General features: G+C 34.8%; 1 protein-coding gene across 3 annotated transcripts in view; it reads right to left on the reverse strand.

Annotated features, from left to right (window-relative positions):
• Window positions 1-22,048, reverse strand: part of LOC135837983 (plexin-A2-like) — a 54,145-nt gene extending 32,097 nt beyond the window's left edge. The window contains exons 1-4 of one of the 3 annotated variants that reach the window (XR_010557284.1): window positions 21,771-22,047; window positions 10,116-13,638; window positions 5,351-5,443; window positions 4,824-5,259 (exon numbers count right to left, since the gene is read on the reverse strand). Coding sequence is in view for 1 of the 3 variants with exons in the window: in XM_065353452.1 (XP_065209524.1) it covers window positions 10,116-13,568 (3,453 nt within the window). In the remaining 2 variants the exon portion in view is untranslated. Of the gene's footprint in view, window positions 1-4,823; window positions 5,260-5,346; window positions 5,444-10,115; window positions 13,639-21,770 lie in introns of those variants that run through there. The other 2 variants (XR_010557283.1, XM_065353452.1) reach the window with 2 other exon arrangements.
• Window positions 22,049-23,885: the final 1,837 nt, after the last annotated feature.

Consider the following 23,885-nt stretch of genomic DNA (forward strand, 5'->3'; position numbering starts at 1 on the left):
TTTTTCGAATATATGTACCATTTGAAATGCAAAAGACTGTAGTATATTGTGTAAAAAAAAATTTTTTCTGTTGAAAACTCACGGAGAAATTTGAAATTTAGAAAAGTGACATAAAGTGGTACAAATATGGACTCGGGTACAAATATGGACCCCCTCAAAAAATGAATAAAAATTTCAAAAAATTGAACAAAAATTTATTTACTTAAAGATGTTTTTCGATGCTTTGGACTTGTCTTCTTTATTAATAACACTTTTCTCGGTATTCTAAAAACCATTGAACCAAAATTAGATGAAAAAAATTTAGGGGTCCATATTTATACCCATGCAAAAAATTGGCCAAGTTAATGAAAAATGAAAAAATTATGATTCCATTTGCGACACTTTGGTTTTGTCTTCTTTATTATAACACTTTTCTCGACATTCTAAAAAATATTGAATCAAAATTAGGTAAAAAAATTTAGGGGTCCATATTTATACCCATGCAAAAAATTGGCCAAGTTAATGAAAAATGAAAAAATTATGATTCCATTTTCGACACTTTGGTTTTGTCTTCTTTATTATAACACTTTTCTCGACATTCTAAAAAATATTGAATCAAAATTAGGTAAAAAAATTTAGGGGTCCATATTTATACCCATGAAAAAAATCGGCGCAGTTTATGAAAAATGAAAAAAATTATGAAAATCAGTTGAAGTACAGACAAACATGAAAGTATATTTTGAAAGTACACATTGTAAGCTACTTACTTCGCTAATAATTTTTTTTCCAAACTTTATTTGAAGTTGATGAATTACTGAATGAAAAACTTGTAAAATTTTCCACTGCAAAGAAAATAATGCGCAAAAAAAACAATTGCTGATAAGAGACACCCAAGTTTGCATGGATCCGAAATAAGTACATGGATCATCGATACTACACGATTCGGATAGATTTTGTGGCATGTTTTGAAAGACAAAAGTTTCTAAAAATCTGCTGGAGGCTCCAAAACGGATTGAAACTGCCTGCGATACACCTCAGAGTAATGTCAAAAGTGGCGTGTTTCTGCTTGGTAAAATTTTATGGAAATTTTGAGCATTGAAAACTCTGCTGGGGGCTCCAATAATTTCCAAAAAGTCGCTGAATGCTCAAAAACGACTTGAAATCTACGAGAAGTCGACTTCATAGCATATTGAAATTAGATTAGAGAGTAAATTTTAGCTTTTCAACTGTTTTGTATGAAATCCAATCTGCGTATAATTTTTAGTACCCAGCATGACCGTAGCGCTAGTGGTTGTACACTAAACCATGGGGAGGGGGGTCCATATTTGTACCTGAGTCCATAATTGTACCTTATCCTCTACATATTTCCAAGTTTCAGCTTTATAGCTCAATTTGGTAAAGTTTTGATTTTTTTCTCATTTTTGGCCTAAATTTAATTTTTAAAAATTTACTAAAAATTGAAAAATATATTTCAACTGAATTGGTCATGCTCATAGGAAATTTGGCGTATAATAACTTTAGTTCAATCACTTTTTCCCCTCGGACCCTTCATTTCGGCGATATAGCCGAAAAATCGTAGATTGACAAAGGTTAATGACCTCTTGCGGGGGTTGCAGACAAGTTGGGTGTGCAACTTTGGTCAAAATATTTTCGAGCCTACTGCGAATCGAATTCACGTTTTAAATTGTCGATATTCATTTTTTAAAACAATTTTCATAAAATTGACAACTTTACCCCCTCATTAGTAGAGGAGAAGGTACAATTATGGACCCAGGTACAAATATGGACCCCCCATGGTTTAGTGTACAACCACTAGCGCTACGGTCATGCTGGGTACTAAAAATTATACTAGTAGTGTAGTATCGATGATCCATGTACTTATTTCGGATCCATGCAAACTTGGGTGTCTCTCATCAGCAATTGTTTTTTCTTGCTCATTATTTTCTTCACAATGGAAAATTTTACAAGTTTTTCATTCGGTAATTCATCAACTTCAAATAAAGTTTGGAAAAAAAATTATTAGCGAAGTAAGTAGCTTACAATGTGTACTTTCAAAATATACTTTCATGTTTGTCTGTACTTCAACTGATTTTCATAATTTTTTTCATTTTTCATAAACTGCGCCGATTTTTTTCATGGGTATAAATATGGACCCCTAAATTTTTTTACCTAATTTTGATTCAATATTTTTTAGAATGTCGAGAAAAGTGTTATTAACAAAGAAGACAAGTCCAAAGTGTCAAAAATGGAACCATGATTTTTTCATTTTTCATAAACTTGGCCAATTTTTTGCATGGGTATAAATATGGACCCCTAAATTTTTTTCATCTAATTTTGATTCAATGGTTTTTAGAATACCGAGAAACGTGTTATCAATAAAGAAGACAAGTCCAAAGCATCGAAAAAAATCTTTAAATAAATTTTTGTTCAATTTTCTGAAATTTTTATTCATTTTTTTAGGGGGTCCATATTTGTACCCGAGTCCATATTTGTACCATTTTATGTCACTTTTCTAAATTTCAAATTTCTCCGTGAGTTTTCAACAAAAAAAAAAAAAATTTTTACACAATATACTAGAGTCTTTGGCCTTTCAAATGGTATATTCGAAAAAAATGTTAGATAATTTTTTCTACCCTTTAAACCCAAAAAGCTATAGAGGGGGTCCATATTTGTACCTTCTCCTCTATGGGTGAAATCGCCATTTTGAGAAAAACTGAACTGGTCATGCTGATAGGGAATTTTGCGTAGAACAATTTTTGTTCGAACATATTTCCTTTCGGACCCTTCATTTCGGCGATACAGCCAAAAAACCTGTATCGGCAAAGGTTAATGACCTCTTGCAGGGGTGGTGGTCAAGTTGCGGAGTGCAATGTTTGATGGGTTGTCTTAGAGTCCAATCTGAACAAATAATGTGAAATTCAGCTTTCCCCCAATTTTTCCGAGGTTTGACTAAAAATTTTGCTAAAATGACTGGACTAAAGAGATGCTTTTTCTACAAATCGCAAAATTACGTCGGAAATCCAAAAACAATATTTTTTGTAGGTCATCTTCTTCTCAAGCCAAAATAATTTGAAACGTAGTAATTAATCTTGTGATTTTTGACTTCGAAGCATTGCTGCTGATCAAACGAGATTTTATTTACATTACACTGCACGTGGAACTGATTACCTAACTACATATTACTAATTCGAAAATCAGGCATAAAATCTAAAGCTATGAAATATAAGACAAAAGACAACTATTTTTTCATAAGTGAGATTCAAGATTAGATTATCATGTATGATTTCCGACTCAGTTATCGACTTTACGTGTCGTTTGAAAATCTCATTCAAACAACTGCAAAAAGTATTGACCTCACGTCAGAAACCACCAAAACTGTTGTTTTAAGATTTCCGTCGTGATTTTGCAATTTATGAAAAAAAAAAAAAAAAAAAAAACTGTCTTGACGACATAAATTCACATTTCACGAAAAGTCAAGAATTGGGGAAAAAATAAATTAGGTACCTACTTAAGTTTTCAAGTATTCCATAAACGTGAGAATGAGAAAAACCCTTGTTACCAAAACGTAGTTTGGTGTGTGAAGTTTTCCGAAATGCGCAAAAAAGTCATTTTTTTTGGATCTTATTACTTATTCGTTTGGCGCGATCCTACATTTGTTTTGTTTTCTTATAAAAAATTATTAATGAAATAGGAAATTCAAAAATGAGAAGGATGGGTTAATGTTGAAAAACACAAAAATTATTTTTCAAAAGGACTTGCATATAATGAACTTGAAATCGAAATCGACGCCTCGTGAAAGAGAAGATTTTTCAATCAGAAAAAGAAAGAAAAGAATCCTTGGCAATGGCAATAAATGATTTTTTCACGTGCCCCCTCCTGTATTTTACCTGGGGAAGTAAGTATGTAGTTGATTTAATTGCGTTAGTCGTTTATACAAGACGTCGTTCTTCCTGGGTCAACACCAGATATACTAAACTTCACCTAACTGTTGATCTTCCTCGTGAAAAAGCGTAAACCGTTGAACCGCAAGATGTACAAATAAATTTTAAAACAAGTTTTTATGTTTCTTAAGTTTCTTACCTCTTTTTAATTATTTTGCGATAAAGATTTCGTTCAGCAAAAGATGAAAATAAAACACAGGACTCAAAATTTTTAAAACCACCATTAGGTATTACTGTGAAACACTTTAATTTTATTAATACCTACCTAATGGATGAGTTAGGTTAGGTGACAAAGACACCGAGGACTTTTGTTGAATGATGATAAATCTAATTTTATCATTTTATTATTTCGATAAACATTTCAACAAGGACCGACTTTAACCAATAAGCAAAATGCTATAATGATTCTGACGTGTGTTTCATTTCCGTAACTTTTCATAAAATTTTGCACGAATCAAGGGCGATGATTAGGTTTTTTGGATGTATAGCTTAGGTAGATTGCGACCAATTTTTGTGATTTCGATATCAGTTTCCGTTCGATGATTTATTTTTAGCGACGTGGTGGTGATTCGAAAAAATTTTCGATGATAAAAATGATACTTTACCTGCATTATCAACGTAATACACTCTACGTTTACCTCACATTCAGTGATGAAGGGATAAAATTTCCAAATTCTTTGAAAAATGAATTGTTTCGAGTCACGCCAACTCCCAACACTCCCAACAGTCCCATATCCATCATGGCTTCAGAGACATCCGGCAAAAGTTTGTGGGTTGGTTGATCAGATTCGTCGCTGGTGACGTTTGAAAAAATTAACCCATCCTCCTTTTCGTACGTTATTGATGTTTGAAATACCCGGAAAATTGGAATATCAGTATGAAAAACTAAAAAAATTCGTCGAATACAGTTTGGGAAAATGTTTACTGAGAACTTACTTATCAATAACGTATACACTACACATACGTGCATAACTTAATTCAGACTCATGAATTACATATGTGTAGGTCTAGGTATATTCAGATCGATGGTCGTAGAAAAATAATGACTATAATGAGTCAGTGATTTATTTTGAATCAAATTTTCAGTATTCGTGTGATTTATGTACCTACTTACCATAGTTATCTTTAATAATATCTGTTATGAAATAAACCTAAATTTATGATTGATTTTAAAGAAGTAATGCATACCTATTGCTTAATTTATATATTTTTTTAGAAATAATTGCCGCCCCTCTTTCATCGTAATCTCTGCAAGTATCCGCTAATTTACTATCGGTTTCATTGCTGCGAGTATATCTCTGTTTATTTTTGAGTCATGCGAATTGGATTGTTAGATTACCTATGGGTTGATTGAATTTTTTGGAATGATTCATTTTTACATATAAATGAGAATAAAATTCATAACCTAATGATGAAAACCACTTACTTACTGCGTCCGTCCGTATCTGTAAGGCATCTGAATCTTGATAAAGTTTGGTTGATTTTCAGGCAGATTATTTCAGAATTGTACCATCAGATTGTACCTATAAGAAGAACAATCTTATGTAGGCATAGGTACTCATCTGGTACATAATATTGAACCTAGTTGGTTTTGGATCATTCCATGTCAAAACGCATGTATTTTTGCACGTGCGGGTTTGGCTATTTTTAAAATGAGTAGGTAGTTCTCATGTGAATACGTTAGACTTCTATGAGAGATTGTGGATGGCGCGAACTGCGGTTTTCTTAAGGTTTTTGGAGGGGACGTGAATAGATTCAAAATTTAGAAAATAATAGGGATATCAGTTTCAAGCGAGGTTAACTTGATAACTGCAAAATAATATGCAATGTTTGAGCTTTTTCAAAGTTTGTAGAATCATGGGAGCTCTTTTTGGAGATATATGAATGGTAAAAATCAGTGTTGCCAATTCTGTAATGAAAATTTGCCAGAAAAGTTGAAAACTATATTTTCTTCATCTTGTCCACGCTCGAAAATTCTGAAAAAGCACGACTTATTAGCCTGATTTTTCTTATAGAACAAAAGAATGCTAAGGCTTCGCTCGTACGTATGTACTATGTATGTACAATCTATCACAATTCTTGGACAGAGAGTAGGACCACTCACAAAATCGGTTTTGGGATCCCAGGAGTTCATATTACATAAGCGTTTTTTCACACATCGTCTAATCATTTTTTCAACCTACATCTCGGCAGGAGAGTTTTTCACAAAATTCGTTCAAGTTTGGTAATTCGACTTGGTTTGGCGTTGAGCTTGAAGGAGTTTGAGTGCAGATTACCTGTGGTCATAATTCGCAGATGACCAATATTTTCAAGTGGTAGGGGGAGGGGGGAATGAAAAAATTCAAAAAAGTGAAACTCACAAGGAAACGTCTTGAGGTGTCCGCCTCCGATTTGAACGGGATCGCGATTTTTGGAAAGAGCATGTTCTAAAACCCCCAAATCCAAATTTTCAGCTGCCCAAGTTCATTTTTCGATTTTTGGCGAATTTTTGAAAATCCAAAATTGATTATTTTGGTGATTTATGCTTTTTTTTAAAAAAAGTACGTACTTGATCAGTAAAAATGTTCAAACTAAATCCTAAACCTGATATTAACACCCCCAAATCCAAATTCTGCCATTTCCAGCCATTCTGGAGCCTCCATCGCTATTTTACAATTTCTCCAGAATTTTGAATTTGCTCCAGAAGGAGTGAATAAGAAGTTGGGCAGCTAAAAATCGAGTGGTGTGTTATACTCGATCTGTATTTAACGAGATTTATCCACATTTGAGTCGGTTTCGGGAGGGACACCTCAAGAGTAGTTTTTTAACCAGCTTTTTCCATAATAAAAAATCCAAAAAAAAATCAAAAGTTCCCCGTTTGCGAGGAAATTTTTTAAATCGCTGTATTTCGTCCATAACTAACCTCCCGAGACCGAATTCCGCCATTTCCCACCGATCTGGAGCCTCCAGCGCGATTTTTAAATTTCTCCAGAATTTTGGATTTGCTCCAAAAGGTGTGAATATGAAATTGGGCAGCTAAAAATCGAGTTGTGTGTTATACTCGATCTGTTTAACAAGTTTATCCACATTTGAGTCGGTTTCGGAAGGGACACCTCAAGAGTGGTTTTTTGACTGGTTATTTTCAAATAAAAAATTTAAAAAAATCAAAAGTTTCCCATTTGCGAAGAAATTTTTGAAATTTGCGCGAACACACAACTCGATTTTTAGTTGCCCAATTTCAAATTCATACCTTCTAGAGCAAATTAAAAATTCTGGAGAAATTTAAAAATTTCGCTGGAGGCTCCAGAATGGCTGGAAATGGTGGAACTCGGCCTCGGGGGGTTTGTCGTGAACGAAATACAGCGATTCGCGCTAATTTCAAAAATTCCCTCATAACCGGTAAAATTTTGATTTTTTTGGATTTCTTATTATGAAAAAAGCTGGTTAAAAACCACTCTTGAGGTGCCCCTCCCAAAATCGACTCAAATGTGGATAAACTCGTTAAACAGATCGAGTATAACACACAACTCGATTTTTAGCTGCCCAACTTCATATTCACTCCTTCTGGAGCAAATTCAAAATTCTGGAGAAATTGTAAAATAGGGCTGGAGGCTCCAGATTGGTGGGAAATGGTGGAATTCGGTCTCGGGAAGGTTAGTTATGGACGAAATACAGCAGTTCGCACAAATTTCAAAAATGTGTGTTTTTAGTGATGCTGAAAACGAATTTGACGTCTGATTTTTGATTGGACCCGTCCATGGCCCCCAGCACCTCCCCAAAAGGGGTGGCCCCCTCAAAAAATGGTTACATTCGTGTGACACATGAAATAGTATGTTTTCGATATCGCTGAACATGAATATTGCCTTTGATTTTCGAATCGACTTCACCCAAGGCCCCCAGAACCTCCCTCAATAGGTAAAACTCCGAAAAAATTGTTGGGGGCGGTGGATGGGTCCAATCAAAAATCTGACGTCACATTGGTGTTCAGCGTCACCAAAAACATTTCCATGTGTCACACGAACAAAACACTTTTTTGAACTGTCACCCTTGTAGGGAAGGTGCTGGGGGCCGTGGATGGGGTCCTATCAAAAATCTGACATCATTTTCGTGTTCAGCGTCAATAAAAACATAGAATTCGATATATCACATGCCCCTGCATGCCCCAGATTCTCTTTCGAAAGTTTCGCCCAAAATTGCGGTGGGGGTTCTCCCCCACCATTGAGAGATCCCATCTCGAAACTTGGATATTTCAAAATGCATCAAAAGGTACATCTATGGATATTTTTTCAAAATTTCAAATGGTAGATACCACTTACAGCGCCATTTTGAAATTTGAACTTTCAATTTGAAAGTTCAACTTTCAACTTTTGAAAATTTTAAAATACTTAAAAAGTTCTAAATGCAATGCCTTTTTGAACTGTGAAATCAGTTTTGATCTAAGTATCATAGTTTTGTAGGAATGAGCTGCTGAAGTTGAGTACCTCGAGACAATATGAAAATAATGGAAGCCCCCCACCCGCCCTCTGAGGGGGCTGGGACCAAACTAATTGCGGTATTCTTACTTACTGGGTGGGTATATATTGTAAAAAAAATTTGAGCGAAATCGAAAGACATGACTTTCAAAATCGCCTTTTTTCGGTTGAGTTGACATATGGAATGACCCAAATACCAATCGATAGAGGAGAAGGTACAAATATGGACCCCCTCTAGCTTTTTGGCTTTAAAGGGTAGAAAAAATTATCAAATTTGTTTTTCGAATATACCATTCGAAAGGCCAAAGACTCTAGTATATTGTGTAAAAAAAATTTTTTTTTTGGTTGAAAACTCACGGAGAAATTTGAATTTTACAAAAGTGACATAAATTGGTACAAATATGGACTCGGGTACAAATATGGACCCCCTAAAAAAATGTCTAAAAATTGCAGAAAATGATGCGAAAATATATTTAAAGACGTTTTTTAACTTGAGTATATGAAAAAAACATCGAATGCATGACAATAAACATCAAATACATGAAAAAAATCGAAATTAATAAAAATCGATTTTCATAAGAAAAAACCGAACTTTCTGGATTTTACTATTTTTACTTCTAAAATGGCCCGTACTATACTTTCTTCGTCCCATTTCCGTCTTTTAGGACTTCTCTTATTTGTTGATTGCTTCTTTCTCAGCATTCTAGGAAAAATTATATGAAAAAATTTAGGGGTCCATATTTATACCAACGTAAAAAAACTTGTCAGTTTATGAAAAATGGAAAAAAATACGAAAATCGAGTAAAGTAATGACAAGTATGAAAGCATATTCTGAAAGTATACACTGAGAGCTACTTATTTCGCTAATAATTTTTTTTTTGAACGTTATTGGAAGTACATCAATTATTAAAAGAAAACAGAGTAAAATTTTCCAATGGCAACAAAAAATCACGAAAAAAAAATCAAATGCTGATTGCAGACACAGAATTTTGCATCGATCCAAAATATGTAACTAGATCGTCAGTACTACACTACTAGAACAATTTTTAGTGCGGACCGTGACCGCAGCGCTAGTAGTATTCTCTAAACAGAGGGGGGTCCATATTTGTACCTGGGTCCATAATTGTACCTTCTCCTCTAGGAAATAAAAAGTTGTTGGTATTACGTATCCATATATCATCCTCCCAGAACAATTAAGAGGGGGTTTTCCATGTTTTTTACCTTGAAAAATCCTGTGTAACGCCTCTCACCCCTCCAAACTAAATTAACCTAGGAGGCCTAAATTTGTTATGTACATTCGGGGGAAGTGGGAAGGGGTGATCCACGTGTTCATTTCAGGGGTTAGACTTTTCAACCCTTCACCATCCGTTTACTGCTGCAAAAAAGTGGATTCTCGCGCCTTTTTAAAATTGGGTTTGATTTTATGCCATCGTTAGAACCTAGGAGGCTGAAATTTGGTATGCACATTCGGTGGGTGCCCCAGATGTGCCTTTCGGGGGTGAACATTTTCAACCCCTCCACAATCCTTTCCCGTTTCAAAATAAAAAGTGGATTTTCACGCCTTTTTTCGATTGCAAAGCATCTCAATTAAAATGACGTGCTTCCGATTTCATAAATAGCAAAGATCACACGAATATACGTATGTACATTTTTGTATGGAAGGTCAAAAACCTTTGTAATTTGACATGGAATGGTCCCTATTTGAACATTACTCGTATTATGGGATTAAAAGATGCACACTCACCAGCCTGTGTGAGTCTGATACATCCAGCTCCAATTCTTCTCCAATGGCTATCGGTTCCATTAATTGTGACGCTACCATCGTTTCCGTTTCCATTATATTAATTTGTTGTTGCATTTTTCGCAATTTTTCAGCAGATTTTCGATGATACCAGATAAATATTACGATCACGGCGAATAGCAGTGCTCCTAAAATGATCGCGATGATTTTGTATTTAACGATCACGATTCGTTTGTTACCTGCAGTGTTTTCTATGAGATAGCGAACTGAATTTGGGTAAAGTAGAAAGGTGGGGTATTTCTTGGGAACATTTAAATCATTCAGTTCTACTCCATCTGAAGTATTCATTTTGAATCCATAATCCATTAGTTTAGGTTTGTTTTCGTTCAGAGAATACGTATGAATATCACACATGCTCGGTGTGGGGCATACCAAAGAAACGTCGGAAATTTCGCATCTGCTGTAGTATGATTTGTTTATCTGTTCATCGTGAATGTAAAAGAGAATTTCATCATCTTTTGTCAAGTTTTTATCGACAGGTAGGTGAAATATTATTGACGTATCTGGTCCACCTGTTGGAACACCCCTGGGTATATTGCGCGTGTTCTCTTCTGGATCTAATTCTTCGTCATATTCGTAGACATCTTCAGAGGTACGAATGTGTCCGTCAAACTTCACGGTGACGTAATTTTGGAAGGCATGCTTAGAAGGGCCCGTGACGCATTTCAGATGCATTGAATTGTTTTCAAACACCACGCATTCCAAATCACCGATATATACTTCGATTGTGCTACCAGCGTTCATATAGTCGCCCTGAATAGTCAGCTCAGTACCACCACTCATTGATCCTTCTGTTGGTGAGATGTGTTTAATTTTGGGGTCTACAAATTGGAAGGTAGTGTTTGATGTTAGAACTAAGTCTTCTGTAACAAGCTTAATTGGTCCGCTACAATCTTTAGTTGGCGAATCGCACTTTTTTAGTATGCACGTTAATTTTTCATTTGCTTCACCAGCAGAATGTGGATGTACCATGCAAGGGGTATCACCTACTGTAATGTTCCATGACAAAGGTAATGCATTACCCAAGTTACTGATATGGATTGATACTTTAGATCCACCTTCCCATGGTCCTAGTTTTGGTGTAAAGAATGAGATTATTGGATCTTGACATTGTTTCATTTTATCATCCTTACTGTTCCACAATTTATTGTAATTGCTATCATATTCACATTGTTTAGCTTGTGAATTCCATTTGCAATATTGCAGACTCAGGCATGTTTTACACTGGATTCCAATGTATGGGCATTTATATAAGATTACACTCATATTTTTGGGGTTATGAAGAGGTATTGATTCATTCCATAAAATTGACAATTGGATGGTTACATTTGGTTTTTGATCAGCGTATGTAAGTGTCACATTTTTACATTCAATTGTTCCTTCTGAATAACCTCTCGAAACTACCGAAGCTGCATATTGCATGGTCTTGTTTCCTTCAATGTGAAATTGACATGTCAATGTTTCATCCTCTGAATCTGTTGGGATTCTATACCCTATTTTAATGGTTGTTTCTTTCTCTGTGTCAGCATTAATGTAAATAATTCCCGATTCAGATAAAAGAGTAGGAAAAAACTGTGGACAGTAAAACTGATCTCTCGGGAATTTGTCATGGTATGTGTATCGACGAGTTTTCGAGCGAATCTGATCCAAAGTAGCCCCTATTACTATGTCATCATTGCTCCAGATTGTTTCACTCGTACAGCTTTCATTATTCACATGCCACTTGCATGGATAATTTGAAGTCACACATGCCGAACACGTGGTATATTCGCTACATATCATCGTGAGATTATCAAAAGGATGTGATTTTATGAAACTAATGGTCTCATTCCATTCTGCTGTGTGTAAAAATTCGTTATTGGAAATTGAAGATGTGTTCAGGTGTTTATAGATGGGATACGACATCCATCCGATGCTATTTTGTTCATCGGTACATTCTGATTTCAAACTACATCTATTTTTGGCGAAACACCATCCGCAATGAGGATCTTGTGTGCGCAAACATTCGTATGATGTGTTATATCCGTCACAATTGTACGTCTTGACTTTGGCAATTTTATTTTCAGTCATTACATACAAAAAGTTTTTTGTGAAATCAAACAGCAGATCGGAATTTACAGGAGATCTTTCTTCAACTACGATATCCGAATAGTAATTTGCCGTTCCAGCATTGGGTGAATGAATTCCTTCAATTGATACTTTCTTCAGATGTCCTGTTTGGGTACCTAGGAACAGGACAGTATGATTGTTAACAGTTGTGACTGCCATGGCTGTTACGTCTGGCTTACCCTCGTTGAAAAATATCAGTTCTTCGTTTTGTATTTGATAGTTTTGAGCGGAGAAACGTATGTTATTCATATCATATTTACATACTGCAAACCCTGTGTATCCATCTCCGACATGCAGATTGAAAAGTGCTAACATTAATGTTTCCTTCACTTCGAGCGAATCTGTTTCTGATGCGGATTTTGATTTTTTCACATACTCGTAGATGTAAGCATGCTGGATTTGGTTGTATTCACCATCTGATTGCTCCATGCTAGAATTGCACGTAATGAAAGCATTGTTATATGAATTTTTTCCCTGTTTATGATCTATCTCGATAAGGTATCCTGCTCCGAAGAGCTGATCAGCTATTGTGGCGTTTGAAGGAGGTGTAACGGCGACATCTACTTGGGTGAGAAAGTAGCTACTGTTTTGAAAACTGAAACCCTTAATGAATTTTGTTTGGAGAATGGGTAGGCCTATGGCATTCTTCGACGAATCATACACAGCATATTCTGTTAGATTTGACAAAAAATTCGTTCGCTCAAGATTTCTGATCTGTACTTGGCCAATAAAATCGTCGACGAAGCCGACATACAGTGCTGGCAATGGTATCGATGAGTTGGGTACTAAAAAAGAAGTTGTGAAGGCTACTGTTCGTGTAAGTTGATCATTCGCCATTCGAGGATCATTCTTGGTTGCCAAAATTTTTGAAATATCACAGAGATCATGAGCATGGCATAATCCTGAGTAAAAAGTACCGCACGATATCAATTGCTGGTAGTGATAGTCCAATACTAATATTCGGTTGTGTAAACTGGAATCTCCATAAAATTGTCTCAAACACTCGTAATTTGTACAATTTGAATAATCAACTAGATCCTTTCTGGTGTATTCAACTTGCAGTCTCAGGTCTGATGATAATTGATAAAGGTGATCGTATGACCCTATGTATACCCATCTTCCATACTTATTATCTACTGCCAAATGGTCGAATCGGCCATATTCAAGCGAAAACACTGCGGAGATATCTTCCGTCGATTTTGCATCCGAGCAATTTGTGCTGATTCCCAATATCAATGTGTAAGCCAATACAGTGCGAAATAGTTCTGGAATACGTATTATATTCATTTCTTCGATGTTTCATTTACTTTTCCATTGTTTTTCCCCGCACGTTGTGATGATTTCGTTTCGAGAGTACCTTGAAACAGAGAAAATATTCACGTATCTATTATAAATGGATTAAAAACTACATGTGACGCGGCCAGCGATACCATACCATATGTCGGAAAACTTTTTTTTGAGATAATCGCGTTTTCATGGAAAAAGTCAGAAAATATCAAAAAAAAATTTTTTGTCGATTCATATACTATGAAGCCTATACTTTGGAATGGGTGTACCCACCGATCTCAAACACGTCGTTTTAGTGGTGAAAAACCGGTTTTACAAAAGTGCTTTTCATAAAAAAATGTCAAAAAAAAAAAAAAATATTATGATGTAATACCATTAAAAGATGAAGAAAATCAAAAAAAAAAAAAAAAAAAAATTTAAAAATGTTACAAAAATAACCCAAACTTTCAAACACGTTTTTCTCAGAATTTTGGTTTTTGAATTTCAAAAAATACGCAACTTTGAAATTTTGAAAATTTGTCAGATTTTAATATTTTGAAAATCTGTTTGCACCATTGAAAAGAGGAAGAAAAACACTACCAGAAACCACAATAAAACGAAAAAATTTTTTGCCGACATATGGTATGGTATCGCTGGCCGCGTCATTATTTCGAAACAGAGAAGTGATTTTTCTGTGGAAAATTCGTCACTGAATGTTGAAAATACGAGATAAAATCCTGTCAAGTTCTCGGAAAATAACCTGTTTCAAATCCTTGACATACTACTTGTGCCAAACTTTTAAATATTTTAGAAAAAAATGACAAACTTTTCTAATTTCGATTTTATGTTAGGCTCAGGAATAAATCGCAAAATGGTGATGAGTTTTCCTCGAGAGGGCAGTTTTGAATCGTTACGTATAGGCTATGTCCACTCATTCCAATTTGACGAATAAAATAAAACGCTCCGATGATCGCAAATGATATGCAACATTATCCATACTTAACCCTAAATTTCCAGTTTTTACGCCAAAAAGTTAACATGATTTATAAAACACGGGGGTATTAATGTCTTTTATCTAAAGAACGTTTAAATGTAATGGTCTAATGAGAATGGGTGGATCGTCTTTGACTCTTTTTTTTGGAAAATTAAAGGGGAGATTTGATGAAAAGTTGTTGAACAGACCGCAGAGAAAATTTCGGATCCCTACCATTGAACCATCAGTTTTATCGCGCTGGTGGTAACTACAGATTTGCTGGAAATAGTGAAACTTACTCAGATTTTGAGGGTTCATTAAGTTGACCAATGTAGATACACTCGTTAAATAGGTCGAGTATAATATTACACAACCCGATTTTTAGCCGACCAACTTCATATTTACGCCTTCTGGAGTAAATTCAAAATTCTGGAAAAATTTAAAAATCGCGCTGGAGGCTCCAGAACGGCTGGAAATGATGAAGTTTGGGTTTGTGGGGTTAGTTTTGGTAAAAATACAGCGATTCGTGCGAATTTTGAAAATTTCCACGCAAACGGGAAACTTTTGATTTTTTGGATTTGTTAATTTTGAAAAAAGCTGGTCAAAAAAAACACTCTTGAGGTATCACTCCCAAAATCGGCTCAAATGTGGATAAACTCGTTAAATAGGTCGAGTATAATACACAACTCGATTTTTAGCTGCCCAACTTCATATTCACGACTTCTGGAGAAATTTAAAATCGCGCTGGAGGCTCTATAGAATGGCTGGAAATTTTGAAATTTGAATTTGTGTTGTCAATTTTAGTTTTGGGACTTACTTTGACCATTTTTACTGATCAAGTACGTACTTTTAAAAAAAAAGCATAAATCGCCAAACACAGCTTCAATTTTGAATTTTCAAATGGGTGCCATTTATTGTTAGGTACTTTAATAAAAAATATACAACAGGGTCCGCTATATGGCATCTTCCATTGTGCATTGAACATTTAACTAGGCTCCTTAGGTGTAAGGGGCTGCAGGCTGTTCTTAATAAGACAAAACGCGAAAAATAGCTCTAAAATCGAATTTTTCGATCCCGGAGAGAGATTAACAAACGGTTGGATAATTGAAATTTAGATAAGAAATACACTTCTGTTCTATCCTCATTGGTTGTGCATTTCATTTTTTTTAAGGAGTACTGAAGTTAAGTAGGTACTTTTTTTGTTGCAAATGGTTGAAAATTTCACCACGATGCTTGTATTGGTGTAGGTCAGGATGAATCCGGAGTCGTCTGGTTCAACTTAACTGTAGATAGTACTCGAGGAGACAAACAAAAAACGTTTTTATGATAAGTTGCCTATCTTGTAAAATGAAGGGGCTAAGAGCTCCGCAAAATCGGAAATTCACCCATTTTGAAAAATTTATCAAAAATAAGAAAATATTTGAATCATTCAAAAATGATGCCACTAACCCATAGTAGGTACTCGAGTGGACGAACAAAAAAATGTTATCATGACCCATTGCCTATCTTCAAAATTGAAGGGGCAAACCTGATTCAAAATATCCAAATTTCGAGTGTCCCAAATTTGAGTTTTGAAATTGTGCTTGCCCCTTCAATTTTGAAGATAGGCAATTGGCCATGATACCATTTTTTGTTCATCCACTCAAGTACTATGGGTTAGGAGCATTATTTAAATGGCACAAACATTTTATTATACTGTCTGCAAATTGAAGAAATTACCTCATTTTTGAACTAAAATTTACCTGTTTTGAAAAATTCTTCTAAAATAAGAAAATGTTTGAATCATTCAAATGATGCCACTACCCATAGTACTCGAGTGGACGAACAAAAAATGAATTGCCTATCTTCAAAATTGAAGGGGCAAACACAATTTCAAAACTCAAATTTGGGGCACTCGAAATTTGGAAATTTTGAATCTGGTTTGCCCCTTCAATTTTGAAGATAGGCAATGGGTCATGATAACATTTTTTGTTCGTCCACTCGAGTAAGTACTATGGGTTAGTGGCATCATTTGAATGATTCAAACATTTTCTTATTTTTGATAAATTTATCAAAATGGGTAAATTTCCGATTTTGCGGAGCACGTAGCCTCTTCATTTTACAAGATAGGCAACTTATCATAATAACGTTTTTTGTTCGTCTCCTCGAGTACTAGGTATCTACAGTTGAGTTTAACCAGACGACTACGGATTCATCCAGTGATAGGACAGAAGGGCGGAAGCTCAATCTTTATGCTCGTGGAGTCGATTAACCTGAGAAATTCAAGAAACATACCTATTATTTAAGTATGTACATATGTACATGATTTTTCAATGATTTTAGAGCTGTTTTTCAAGTTTTCACATCATTTTTAACAAGTTCTCAAGCATTTTCACGCATTTTTGGCCAATTATACTGAGATGTCATGATTTTTTTATAGCCTTCAAAGTTACCCCAGTTTGAATATTATTTTTTTACTCCTCAGGGAAGAACTTTGGCACATGAACAAATGCGCTAATTTGTCGTCAGGAGGTGTACCAACACATCTATAATGTCACTTGACTCATTATTTGAAAATTCAAAATTTTAGACGCCAAGCTTTTCACATCAATTAAAATTAATTGAAACTCCACTTTTTTCCATTTGCTTTTTTATTGGTGTTGGAACCAGTACTTAGTCGAGCATGACAAAATAGGAAAAATAACTGCCAAAGTGTACTCTATCCATTCCCAGTGTCAGAATTGCTCCATTCTTCATAGTTCCACCGCCATGGAGTAAAACGTGATGAAAAACCGCACCCTTCAATGTTACCCCGCGATTTCAATGTTACCCCAGTTTACGGTATTGAAATTGGAATATACTGTGAATTTTGGATTTTCAACTCTGTTTGGTTAATTTTTATAGAAATTTCGAGCATTGAAATATCTGCTGGATAGGCTCCAGTAATTTCCAAAAAATCGCTGGAGGCTCCAAATCGACTTGAAATCTACTGTCAGTCAACTCCCTAGCGTATTGAAATCAGTTTACAGAATAAATTTTGGCTTTCCAATTGCTGTTGATGAAATTTTGTGGAAATTGCAAGTTTCAAAAATTCACTGGAGGCTCCAAGAATTTTCAAAAGGTTGCATGACTCAAATCCACCAGAAGTCGACTTAATAGCGTGTATAAATTGGATTGCAGCGTGAAGTTCCGCTGTCCAACTTAATTTGATTAAATTTTGTGGGAATTTCAAGTTTCGAAAATGTGCTGGAGGCTCCAGAACTGCTCAAAACGGTTTGAAATAGTTTCCAACCGATTTGGCAAGTCGAAAATAAGATATGTCCCAAATTTCAGATTTTTATCTCAATTTGGTAAAATTTTGATTTTTTTTCTCATTTTTGGCCTAAATTTGATTTTTAAAAATTCACCAGAAATCGAAAAATATATTTCAACTGAACTGGTCATGCTTATAGGAAATTTGCCGTAGAATATTTTTAGTTCAATAACTTTTTCATTTCGGCGATATAGCCGAAAAACGTAGATTAACAAAGGTTAATGACCTCTTGCGGGGGGGAGGGGTATGCAGACAAGTTGCGATGTGCAACTTTGGTCATAATATTTTCGAGTCTACCGTGAATCGAGCTCACGTACTAAATTGTCGATTTACATTTTTTAAAACAATTTTCATCAAATTGACAACTTTACCCCCTCCTCAGTAAGGCTGAAATCGTCATTTTGTGAAATGCTGAACTGGTCATGCTGATAGGACATTTTGCGTAGAAAATTTTTTGATCGAGCATTTTTCCTCTCGGACCCTTCATTTTGGCGATACAGCTGAAAAACCAGTATCGGCAAAGGTTAATGACCTCTTGCGGGGGTAGCCGGCAAGTTACGGGGTGCAACTTTTGATGGGTTGTTTTAGAGACCAATCTGAACAAATTATGTGGAATTCAGCTTGCCCCCAATTTTTTCGAGGTTCGACTAAAAATTTTGCTAAAATGACTGGACTAAAATGAATACACGCAATGGAAATATGAACTATCGAGGATGTTGGGTTACTATATTCCCGCCAAGACAGGTTTGCTAAATGTACACAGACGAATGTATGTAATGTACCTCTTTACCTATGTAGTCGAGTTACCCGAGGGGCGCTTGTGTAATCAGCCAGATGAATCATTAGGTCTGATAAAATGAAAGGCTTGAGTTGCAGAACAAAATTCGCCAACCAGTTCTCTGTCTCAGTCTTTCATTATTTTATTATTCAACGTTGATGCTTGATGCTTTCAAGTGGCCGAATAATAGTTTTAAATTAAAAACGCGTTCATATTTTCACGTTTTGGGTATGAATTCCATCGTTAAAAAAATCCTTATCGTTCTGCATCTGTCTTTAACGTTTAAACAGTTTCGTTTCTGGTGTTTTTCTTCCTTTTTTTTTTTTTTTTTTTTTTTTTTTTTGAACAATAAGTTGGCTGCGTTTTAAGTATTGCAAATTAATGGTTGTACTGTCTTTTAACTTTAACCAGAAATGTGTAATCGTGATAACCGGCGTCTGTATCGGTGTGTTTTTTTTTACTTTTATTTTGTTGTAACGTATTATCAGATTAGCGGCTGGAATTTTTTACATTCATTATTATGTTAATGAGGCACTACATGATTCTGTTTTTCAAACTCTACTTTTGTTTCAGATTTTAGAGAGTGTAATTATCATTCGAATGGTACTCATATCTATTGTGTAGCGAGGAAATTTTAATCGTCATTTGAAATTAAGACAAATTTTTTGAATCAGTTCGGCTGTCCGCGATTAAGTAGATGGTATCGTGCGATTAGAAAAACTAATGGGTATAATTTTTCTCTTTTCAAATGATGAACGACTACGTATTGTTATTCAAAGTTTAATATACCTATTAAATTTTGAACTTATCACGTTATTAACCAATTAGCGTAACCTCCAAGAGATTTATTTTTTCTATAAAACTTCGCGAAGTGTATCACGCAGTTTATTGATGCGCATGTGATTGATTATCAGGAAATTTGGTGAAATATTGTTATCAGCAACTATTTAGGCACACATTAATGTAAGCAAACTTGGATGGACTTATACCCCGTTTTGCACTGAACAACGTTGACAAAAACCATGTTCTCGACCTGGTAGCAAAAATCTGACAACACCAGTCGATCCGCCGTACTTCAATGCCCCACTCACCATCAGTATCTCAAAAGTGACAAAAATGGACTTATACCCCTTTCAATTCTTGGTACCTACTTCATTTTTCAGTGTTTTTTTTTTTTTTTTTGAATACGCAATGAATTTCATAATTTAAAAACGTTGGGGGGGGATTTCCACGAGAGGTTTTTGACAGAATGAACGATAAATAAGTGATGTCCACGATAAATAAGGATAAATGAACGACAAAAAGTATAAGATTTTCGTAAGTGAATGAAAAATGAAGTGTTCTAGTAGATACTTATTTCAATAAAGCTTTACGAGATAACGCCGGACGACCTCGTTTGTGTTTTTCGACCCAATGGGATGGATTTTGCTGCCAATGGAGAGTTGAAATTCAGTAAATTTTCACCTGAGCCTAATACTTTTTCTCGAAATGCCTCGATTCTCCCCTAATTGGACTTGGAAAAATCACAGATTTTCAATGAAACTACGAAAAATTCTATTTTTTTTTTACCTATTTGATGGCTTTTGAACCCCCCTCCCTTCTGGAGCCTCATTTGGGTTTCGCACCTAACTAACGTCAAGAATGAATTCTGGAGCCCAAAAAACGTACATATCAATACCCTACTCGACTTTTTCATGAATTTACCCCTTTGCACCCTCTCCTGGGGCCCCATTTGGGTTTCGAACGAAAATAACGTCAAAAATGAATTCTGGAGCCCAAAAAACGTACATATTTACCCCTTTGCACCCTACTGCTGGGGCCCCCATTTGAGGTTCGATCCAAAATAACGACAAAAATGAATTCAGAGCCTCAAAATACCTGTGTATCAAAAAGATTGACGTCCAAATTTGCATTCATTTCTGAAATATGAGTTTTGATACCCTAAAAAATGAATCTGTCTCACTGTGTGCCAGCGTTTTCTTTTGTCAATGAAAAATATCGTGTTTATCAATGAAAATTATCGGGCTAACAACCTTTTTCAATGGTTGAAAAATGCTGTGCTGACCACCTAAACTACTGTTACGAAGCCACGTTTTATCATTCAAATGGTTATCGTGCTAACCACCTTTTTTATCGTTCGATTATATATTCCCCTTTTCAAATGTTCCCCAAAAATCGAAAAATGAATGTGGACGGCTGAAAAATAGGTTTTTGGAGTTTTAGACTAAGTATTTATACTCTTTCCAAAAATCGGGGTCCCGTTCAAATCGGAGTGTGACATCTCAAGAGGTTCCCTTGTAAGAGAACATTCGAGCCATAGAATTTTTCAACTTTCAGACCGAAACTAGGTACATATTATTTTTCGAGCTTACTCCGCAAAGCTCCCAACTTTCTCAAGAAAGGGTCAAAATTTTGAAAAGCGTTGAAAAGTCGAATGATATATTAGGTAAATGGCATGATTTTGAGATTTCATTTTTAAAATCTTTTATCAATTTATGAGTAATTCCAGCAAAAAAAAAACATTACCTATAAATAATTGATTTTTTGGAAAGTTTAATTTTGAATTTGAAGTTTTTTTTTTTCTTTATTATGATTATGAAAGACTAAGTTTTTTTTTCAAGTGATTTCTTGATTAGTAGGTAAGTGATGTAATGAGTATCTATTACCAGGCCTTGAGGTTTTTGTTTCTTTTAATTTTTTTCGGGGAGGATGAAGTCTTATAGAGAAAATGATGTCTCCATAGAAAGATAATTGCAGTGGCGCAGTACCTAGGCAACATTTGAAAATAGAAATCATTTTGATGATTTTACAACGTACATTCTCCATCTCCTCCCTCCGAAAGTAACTCCAATCAGCGTTTTTGAGATTTCTGTTAATCTCCTCCTTCAATTTTCCAAAAAAAAAAAAAAACAGAAAAAATATGGTCAACTTTATGGGCTTTGGGAGGTTGTCAAAGAAGTAGGAATTTTAATTTTAAATTATTTTCAAAGAATTTCAACTTTCTTTTGAAAAAAAAAACTATCCTTGTTTTTCAAGGGTTTTGTCCGATGAAAAAATTTTGAAAAAAAAAATCATGGATGTTTTTGTGATTGTACTTCGGAAGAAAGGTTAAACGATCTTTATGTTTTCTAATTAGGTATTGCTAATAATTGTGTTAAATACTAGTTTCATATTGCTCACCTTTGGTAAATATTCTTGCGATGGATTATATCGTCGAGCCAAGGATTTTTTAACCACTAACGAAGCTTAGAGCGAAACGCGATTTGTTTTAGGTATATGGTATTTAATTCAAATCGAATAATTTAGTCAATGTAAGACACACAACATATTTGACTGAGAGTGAGTGTGTTATGTACTCGTACAAGTGTTATGGAATATGGAATGAGAATTTTCGCGAACGAGCGTTCTATTCTCCAAGTCTCTGTGAAATGATTGGGCTTCTCAGATGGGTGTTATTCGTTTTCAGCCGATCACATCATTACCTGAGAATATTTTTTTCGATTAGATAATGTAGGTACTTCTACCCATATGATGATGATAAAGAGTTTACAGTGTACAGGGCGAGCGTTTCAAGTTGATAAAACGATAACTTGTTATCAAAATGAATAATTGTGTATGTAGGTAAAATACGAGTAGGTAATTATTTTCAATGTTCCCATCGATAATACTTTTTACTTTCGCGAAATCGGTTTTCAATCTCCGAGTCTTCGTGGAATGCTGCGTAAATAAGACGGTAATAACGTGAAATGAATGATAATGTGAAGAGTTCACGGTCCACAAGACGAGAGTTTTAGACGGATATGTTAATAGGTTACTAAACAAATACGAGGATTACCTTACGTTTTCTCGAACAAGTAAATCGAAAGTGTCATGCCAGGAAAAACATTTATTAGGGAATATGTAAGTAGTTGTGACAAAACTCACACACTATTAACGTAGGTACTTGACACTAAATTCTACCATTGGTCGATCTCGATTTCTGCGTTTTTGTTTTATGCATGGATTTTTGTCGATTTTCCTTTCCAATTCTCCTTAAAAAAAGAACATGCTATACGTTTTCAAAATTTGGGAATTCTTCGTCTACTTCCCATTTTTCAAGAGCCACCTTCTTCAAAAACATTTTTACATCAGAATACTTGGTTGTCTTGCATGAAGGACTTTTCACCTCTTCTTTCTTTGTTTCTTGTTTACCTACTTTCAGAATTGCTTATTCAACAAATTCTAATGTGTTGAAAATTTTTTTGAATTTATTTCAAGAACATTAATGGCCGACTTTTATACTGGAGCTCAATATCAATACGACGATAGATATAATCATTTATCAACCTGGACGAATTCGTGTTGTACTTTTTTTTTTTGGTAAGTCGACTTAGTCGTTTTATTTTCTCAATAAGTATGTAATTATGTATAATCAGGCCTTTTTTTGTACTTTCTTTTCTGAGGGGGACTCTAAATTGAAGTTGCAAGTCCCTAATTTTCATACACCTCCCCCCCCCCCTAACTGCACTGTACATAATTTGAATTTTGGAGAAAAAAATCGATGTACCTACCCACGCCAAATTATTTTTTTACCTATTGTTTAAATAAATATTTTCGGAATTATAAAAAGTACCCAATTTTTGTGTTAATTCAAGTACAAGGTAGGTACTTAAAGTGTCTACTGAAACCAAAAAAGCAAATTTCTTGCCTTCTTCGTTCTGTTTTCTTGCTTCCAAACATGAAATTTCGTACCCATCCACATATTTACGCATAGGTCATTTTGGCTACCCTCCCCCACCCACAAAAAAAGTTTTTTCTCAAAAATTTATGGATCGACGTCATGTCATTTTGCTGACAAAAATCAAAATTATGCAAAACATGCTGAACATCAGTGGTGTTTACAGAATGAAATCATAGAGGGAGTTTATATTTTTATTTTTGATTTGGGGGGAAGAGATTAAAACCAAATTCTTAGAAATAAAAAAATCGACATTTTATATAGATAAATTTTCGAAATCAAAACGAAGGTAAAATTACTGCTCGAGCGAAGCGAGAGCAAAAGTTTGGTGAAAAAATTGGTTCAAAAAACGAAAAAACTACCATTTTGTAAGTACATAATTATGTTTTTATTTTACATTTTCACCAGAGCATAATAGTATCAAAAATTTTGAACGTTAGAGGTTCTGTTCAGAAAAAATGAAAAATTCGCACTTTTCAAACAGTTTTGGTATTACGAGTACCTATTTTTGGAATTTTATAATTATGTACTTACTCAATTTTTGAATTCTTAAAATGTTTGAAAGTAGCATTTTGAAT

Source organism: Planococcus citri, chromosome 1 (assembly GCF_950023065.1).
Source record: "Planococcus citri chromosome 1, ihPlaCitr1.1, whole genome shotgun sequence".
Classification (NCBI taxonomy): domain Eukaryota; kingdom Metazoa; phylum Arthropoda; class Insecta; order Hemiptera; family Pseudococcidae; genus Planococcus; species Planococcus citri.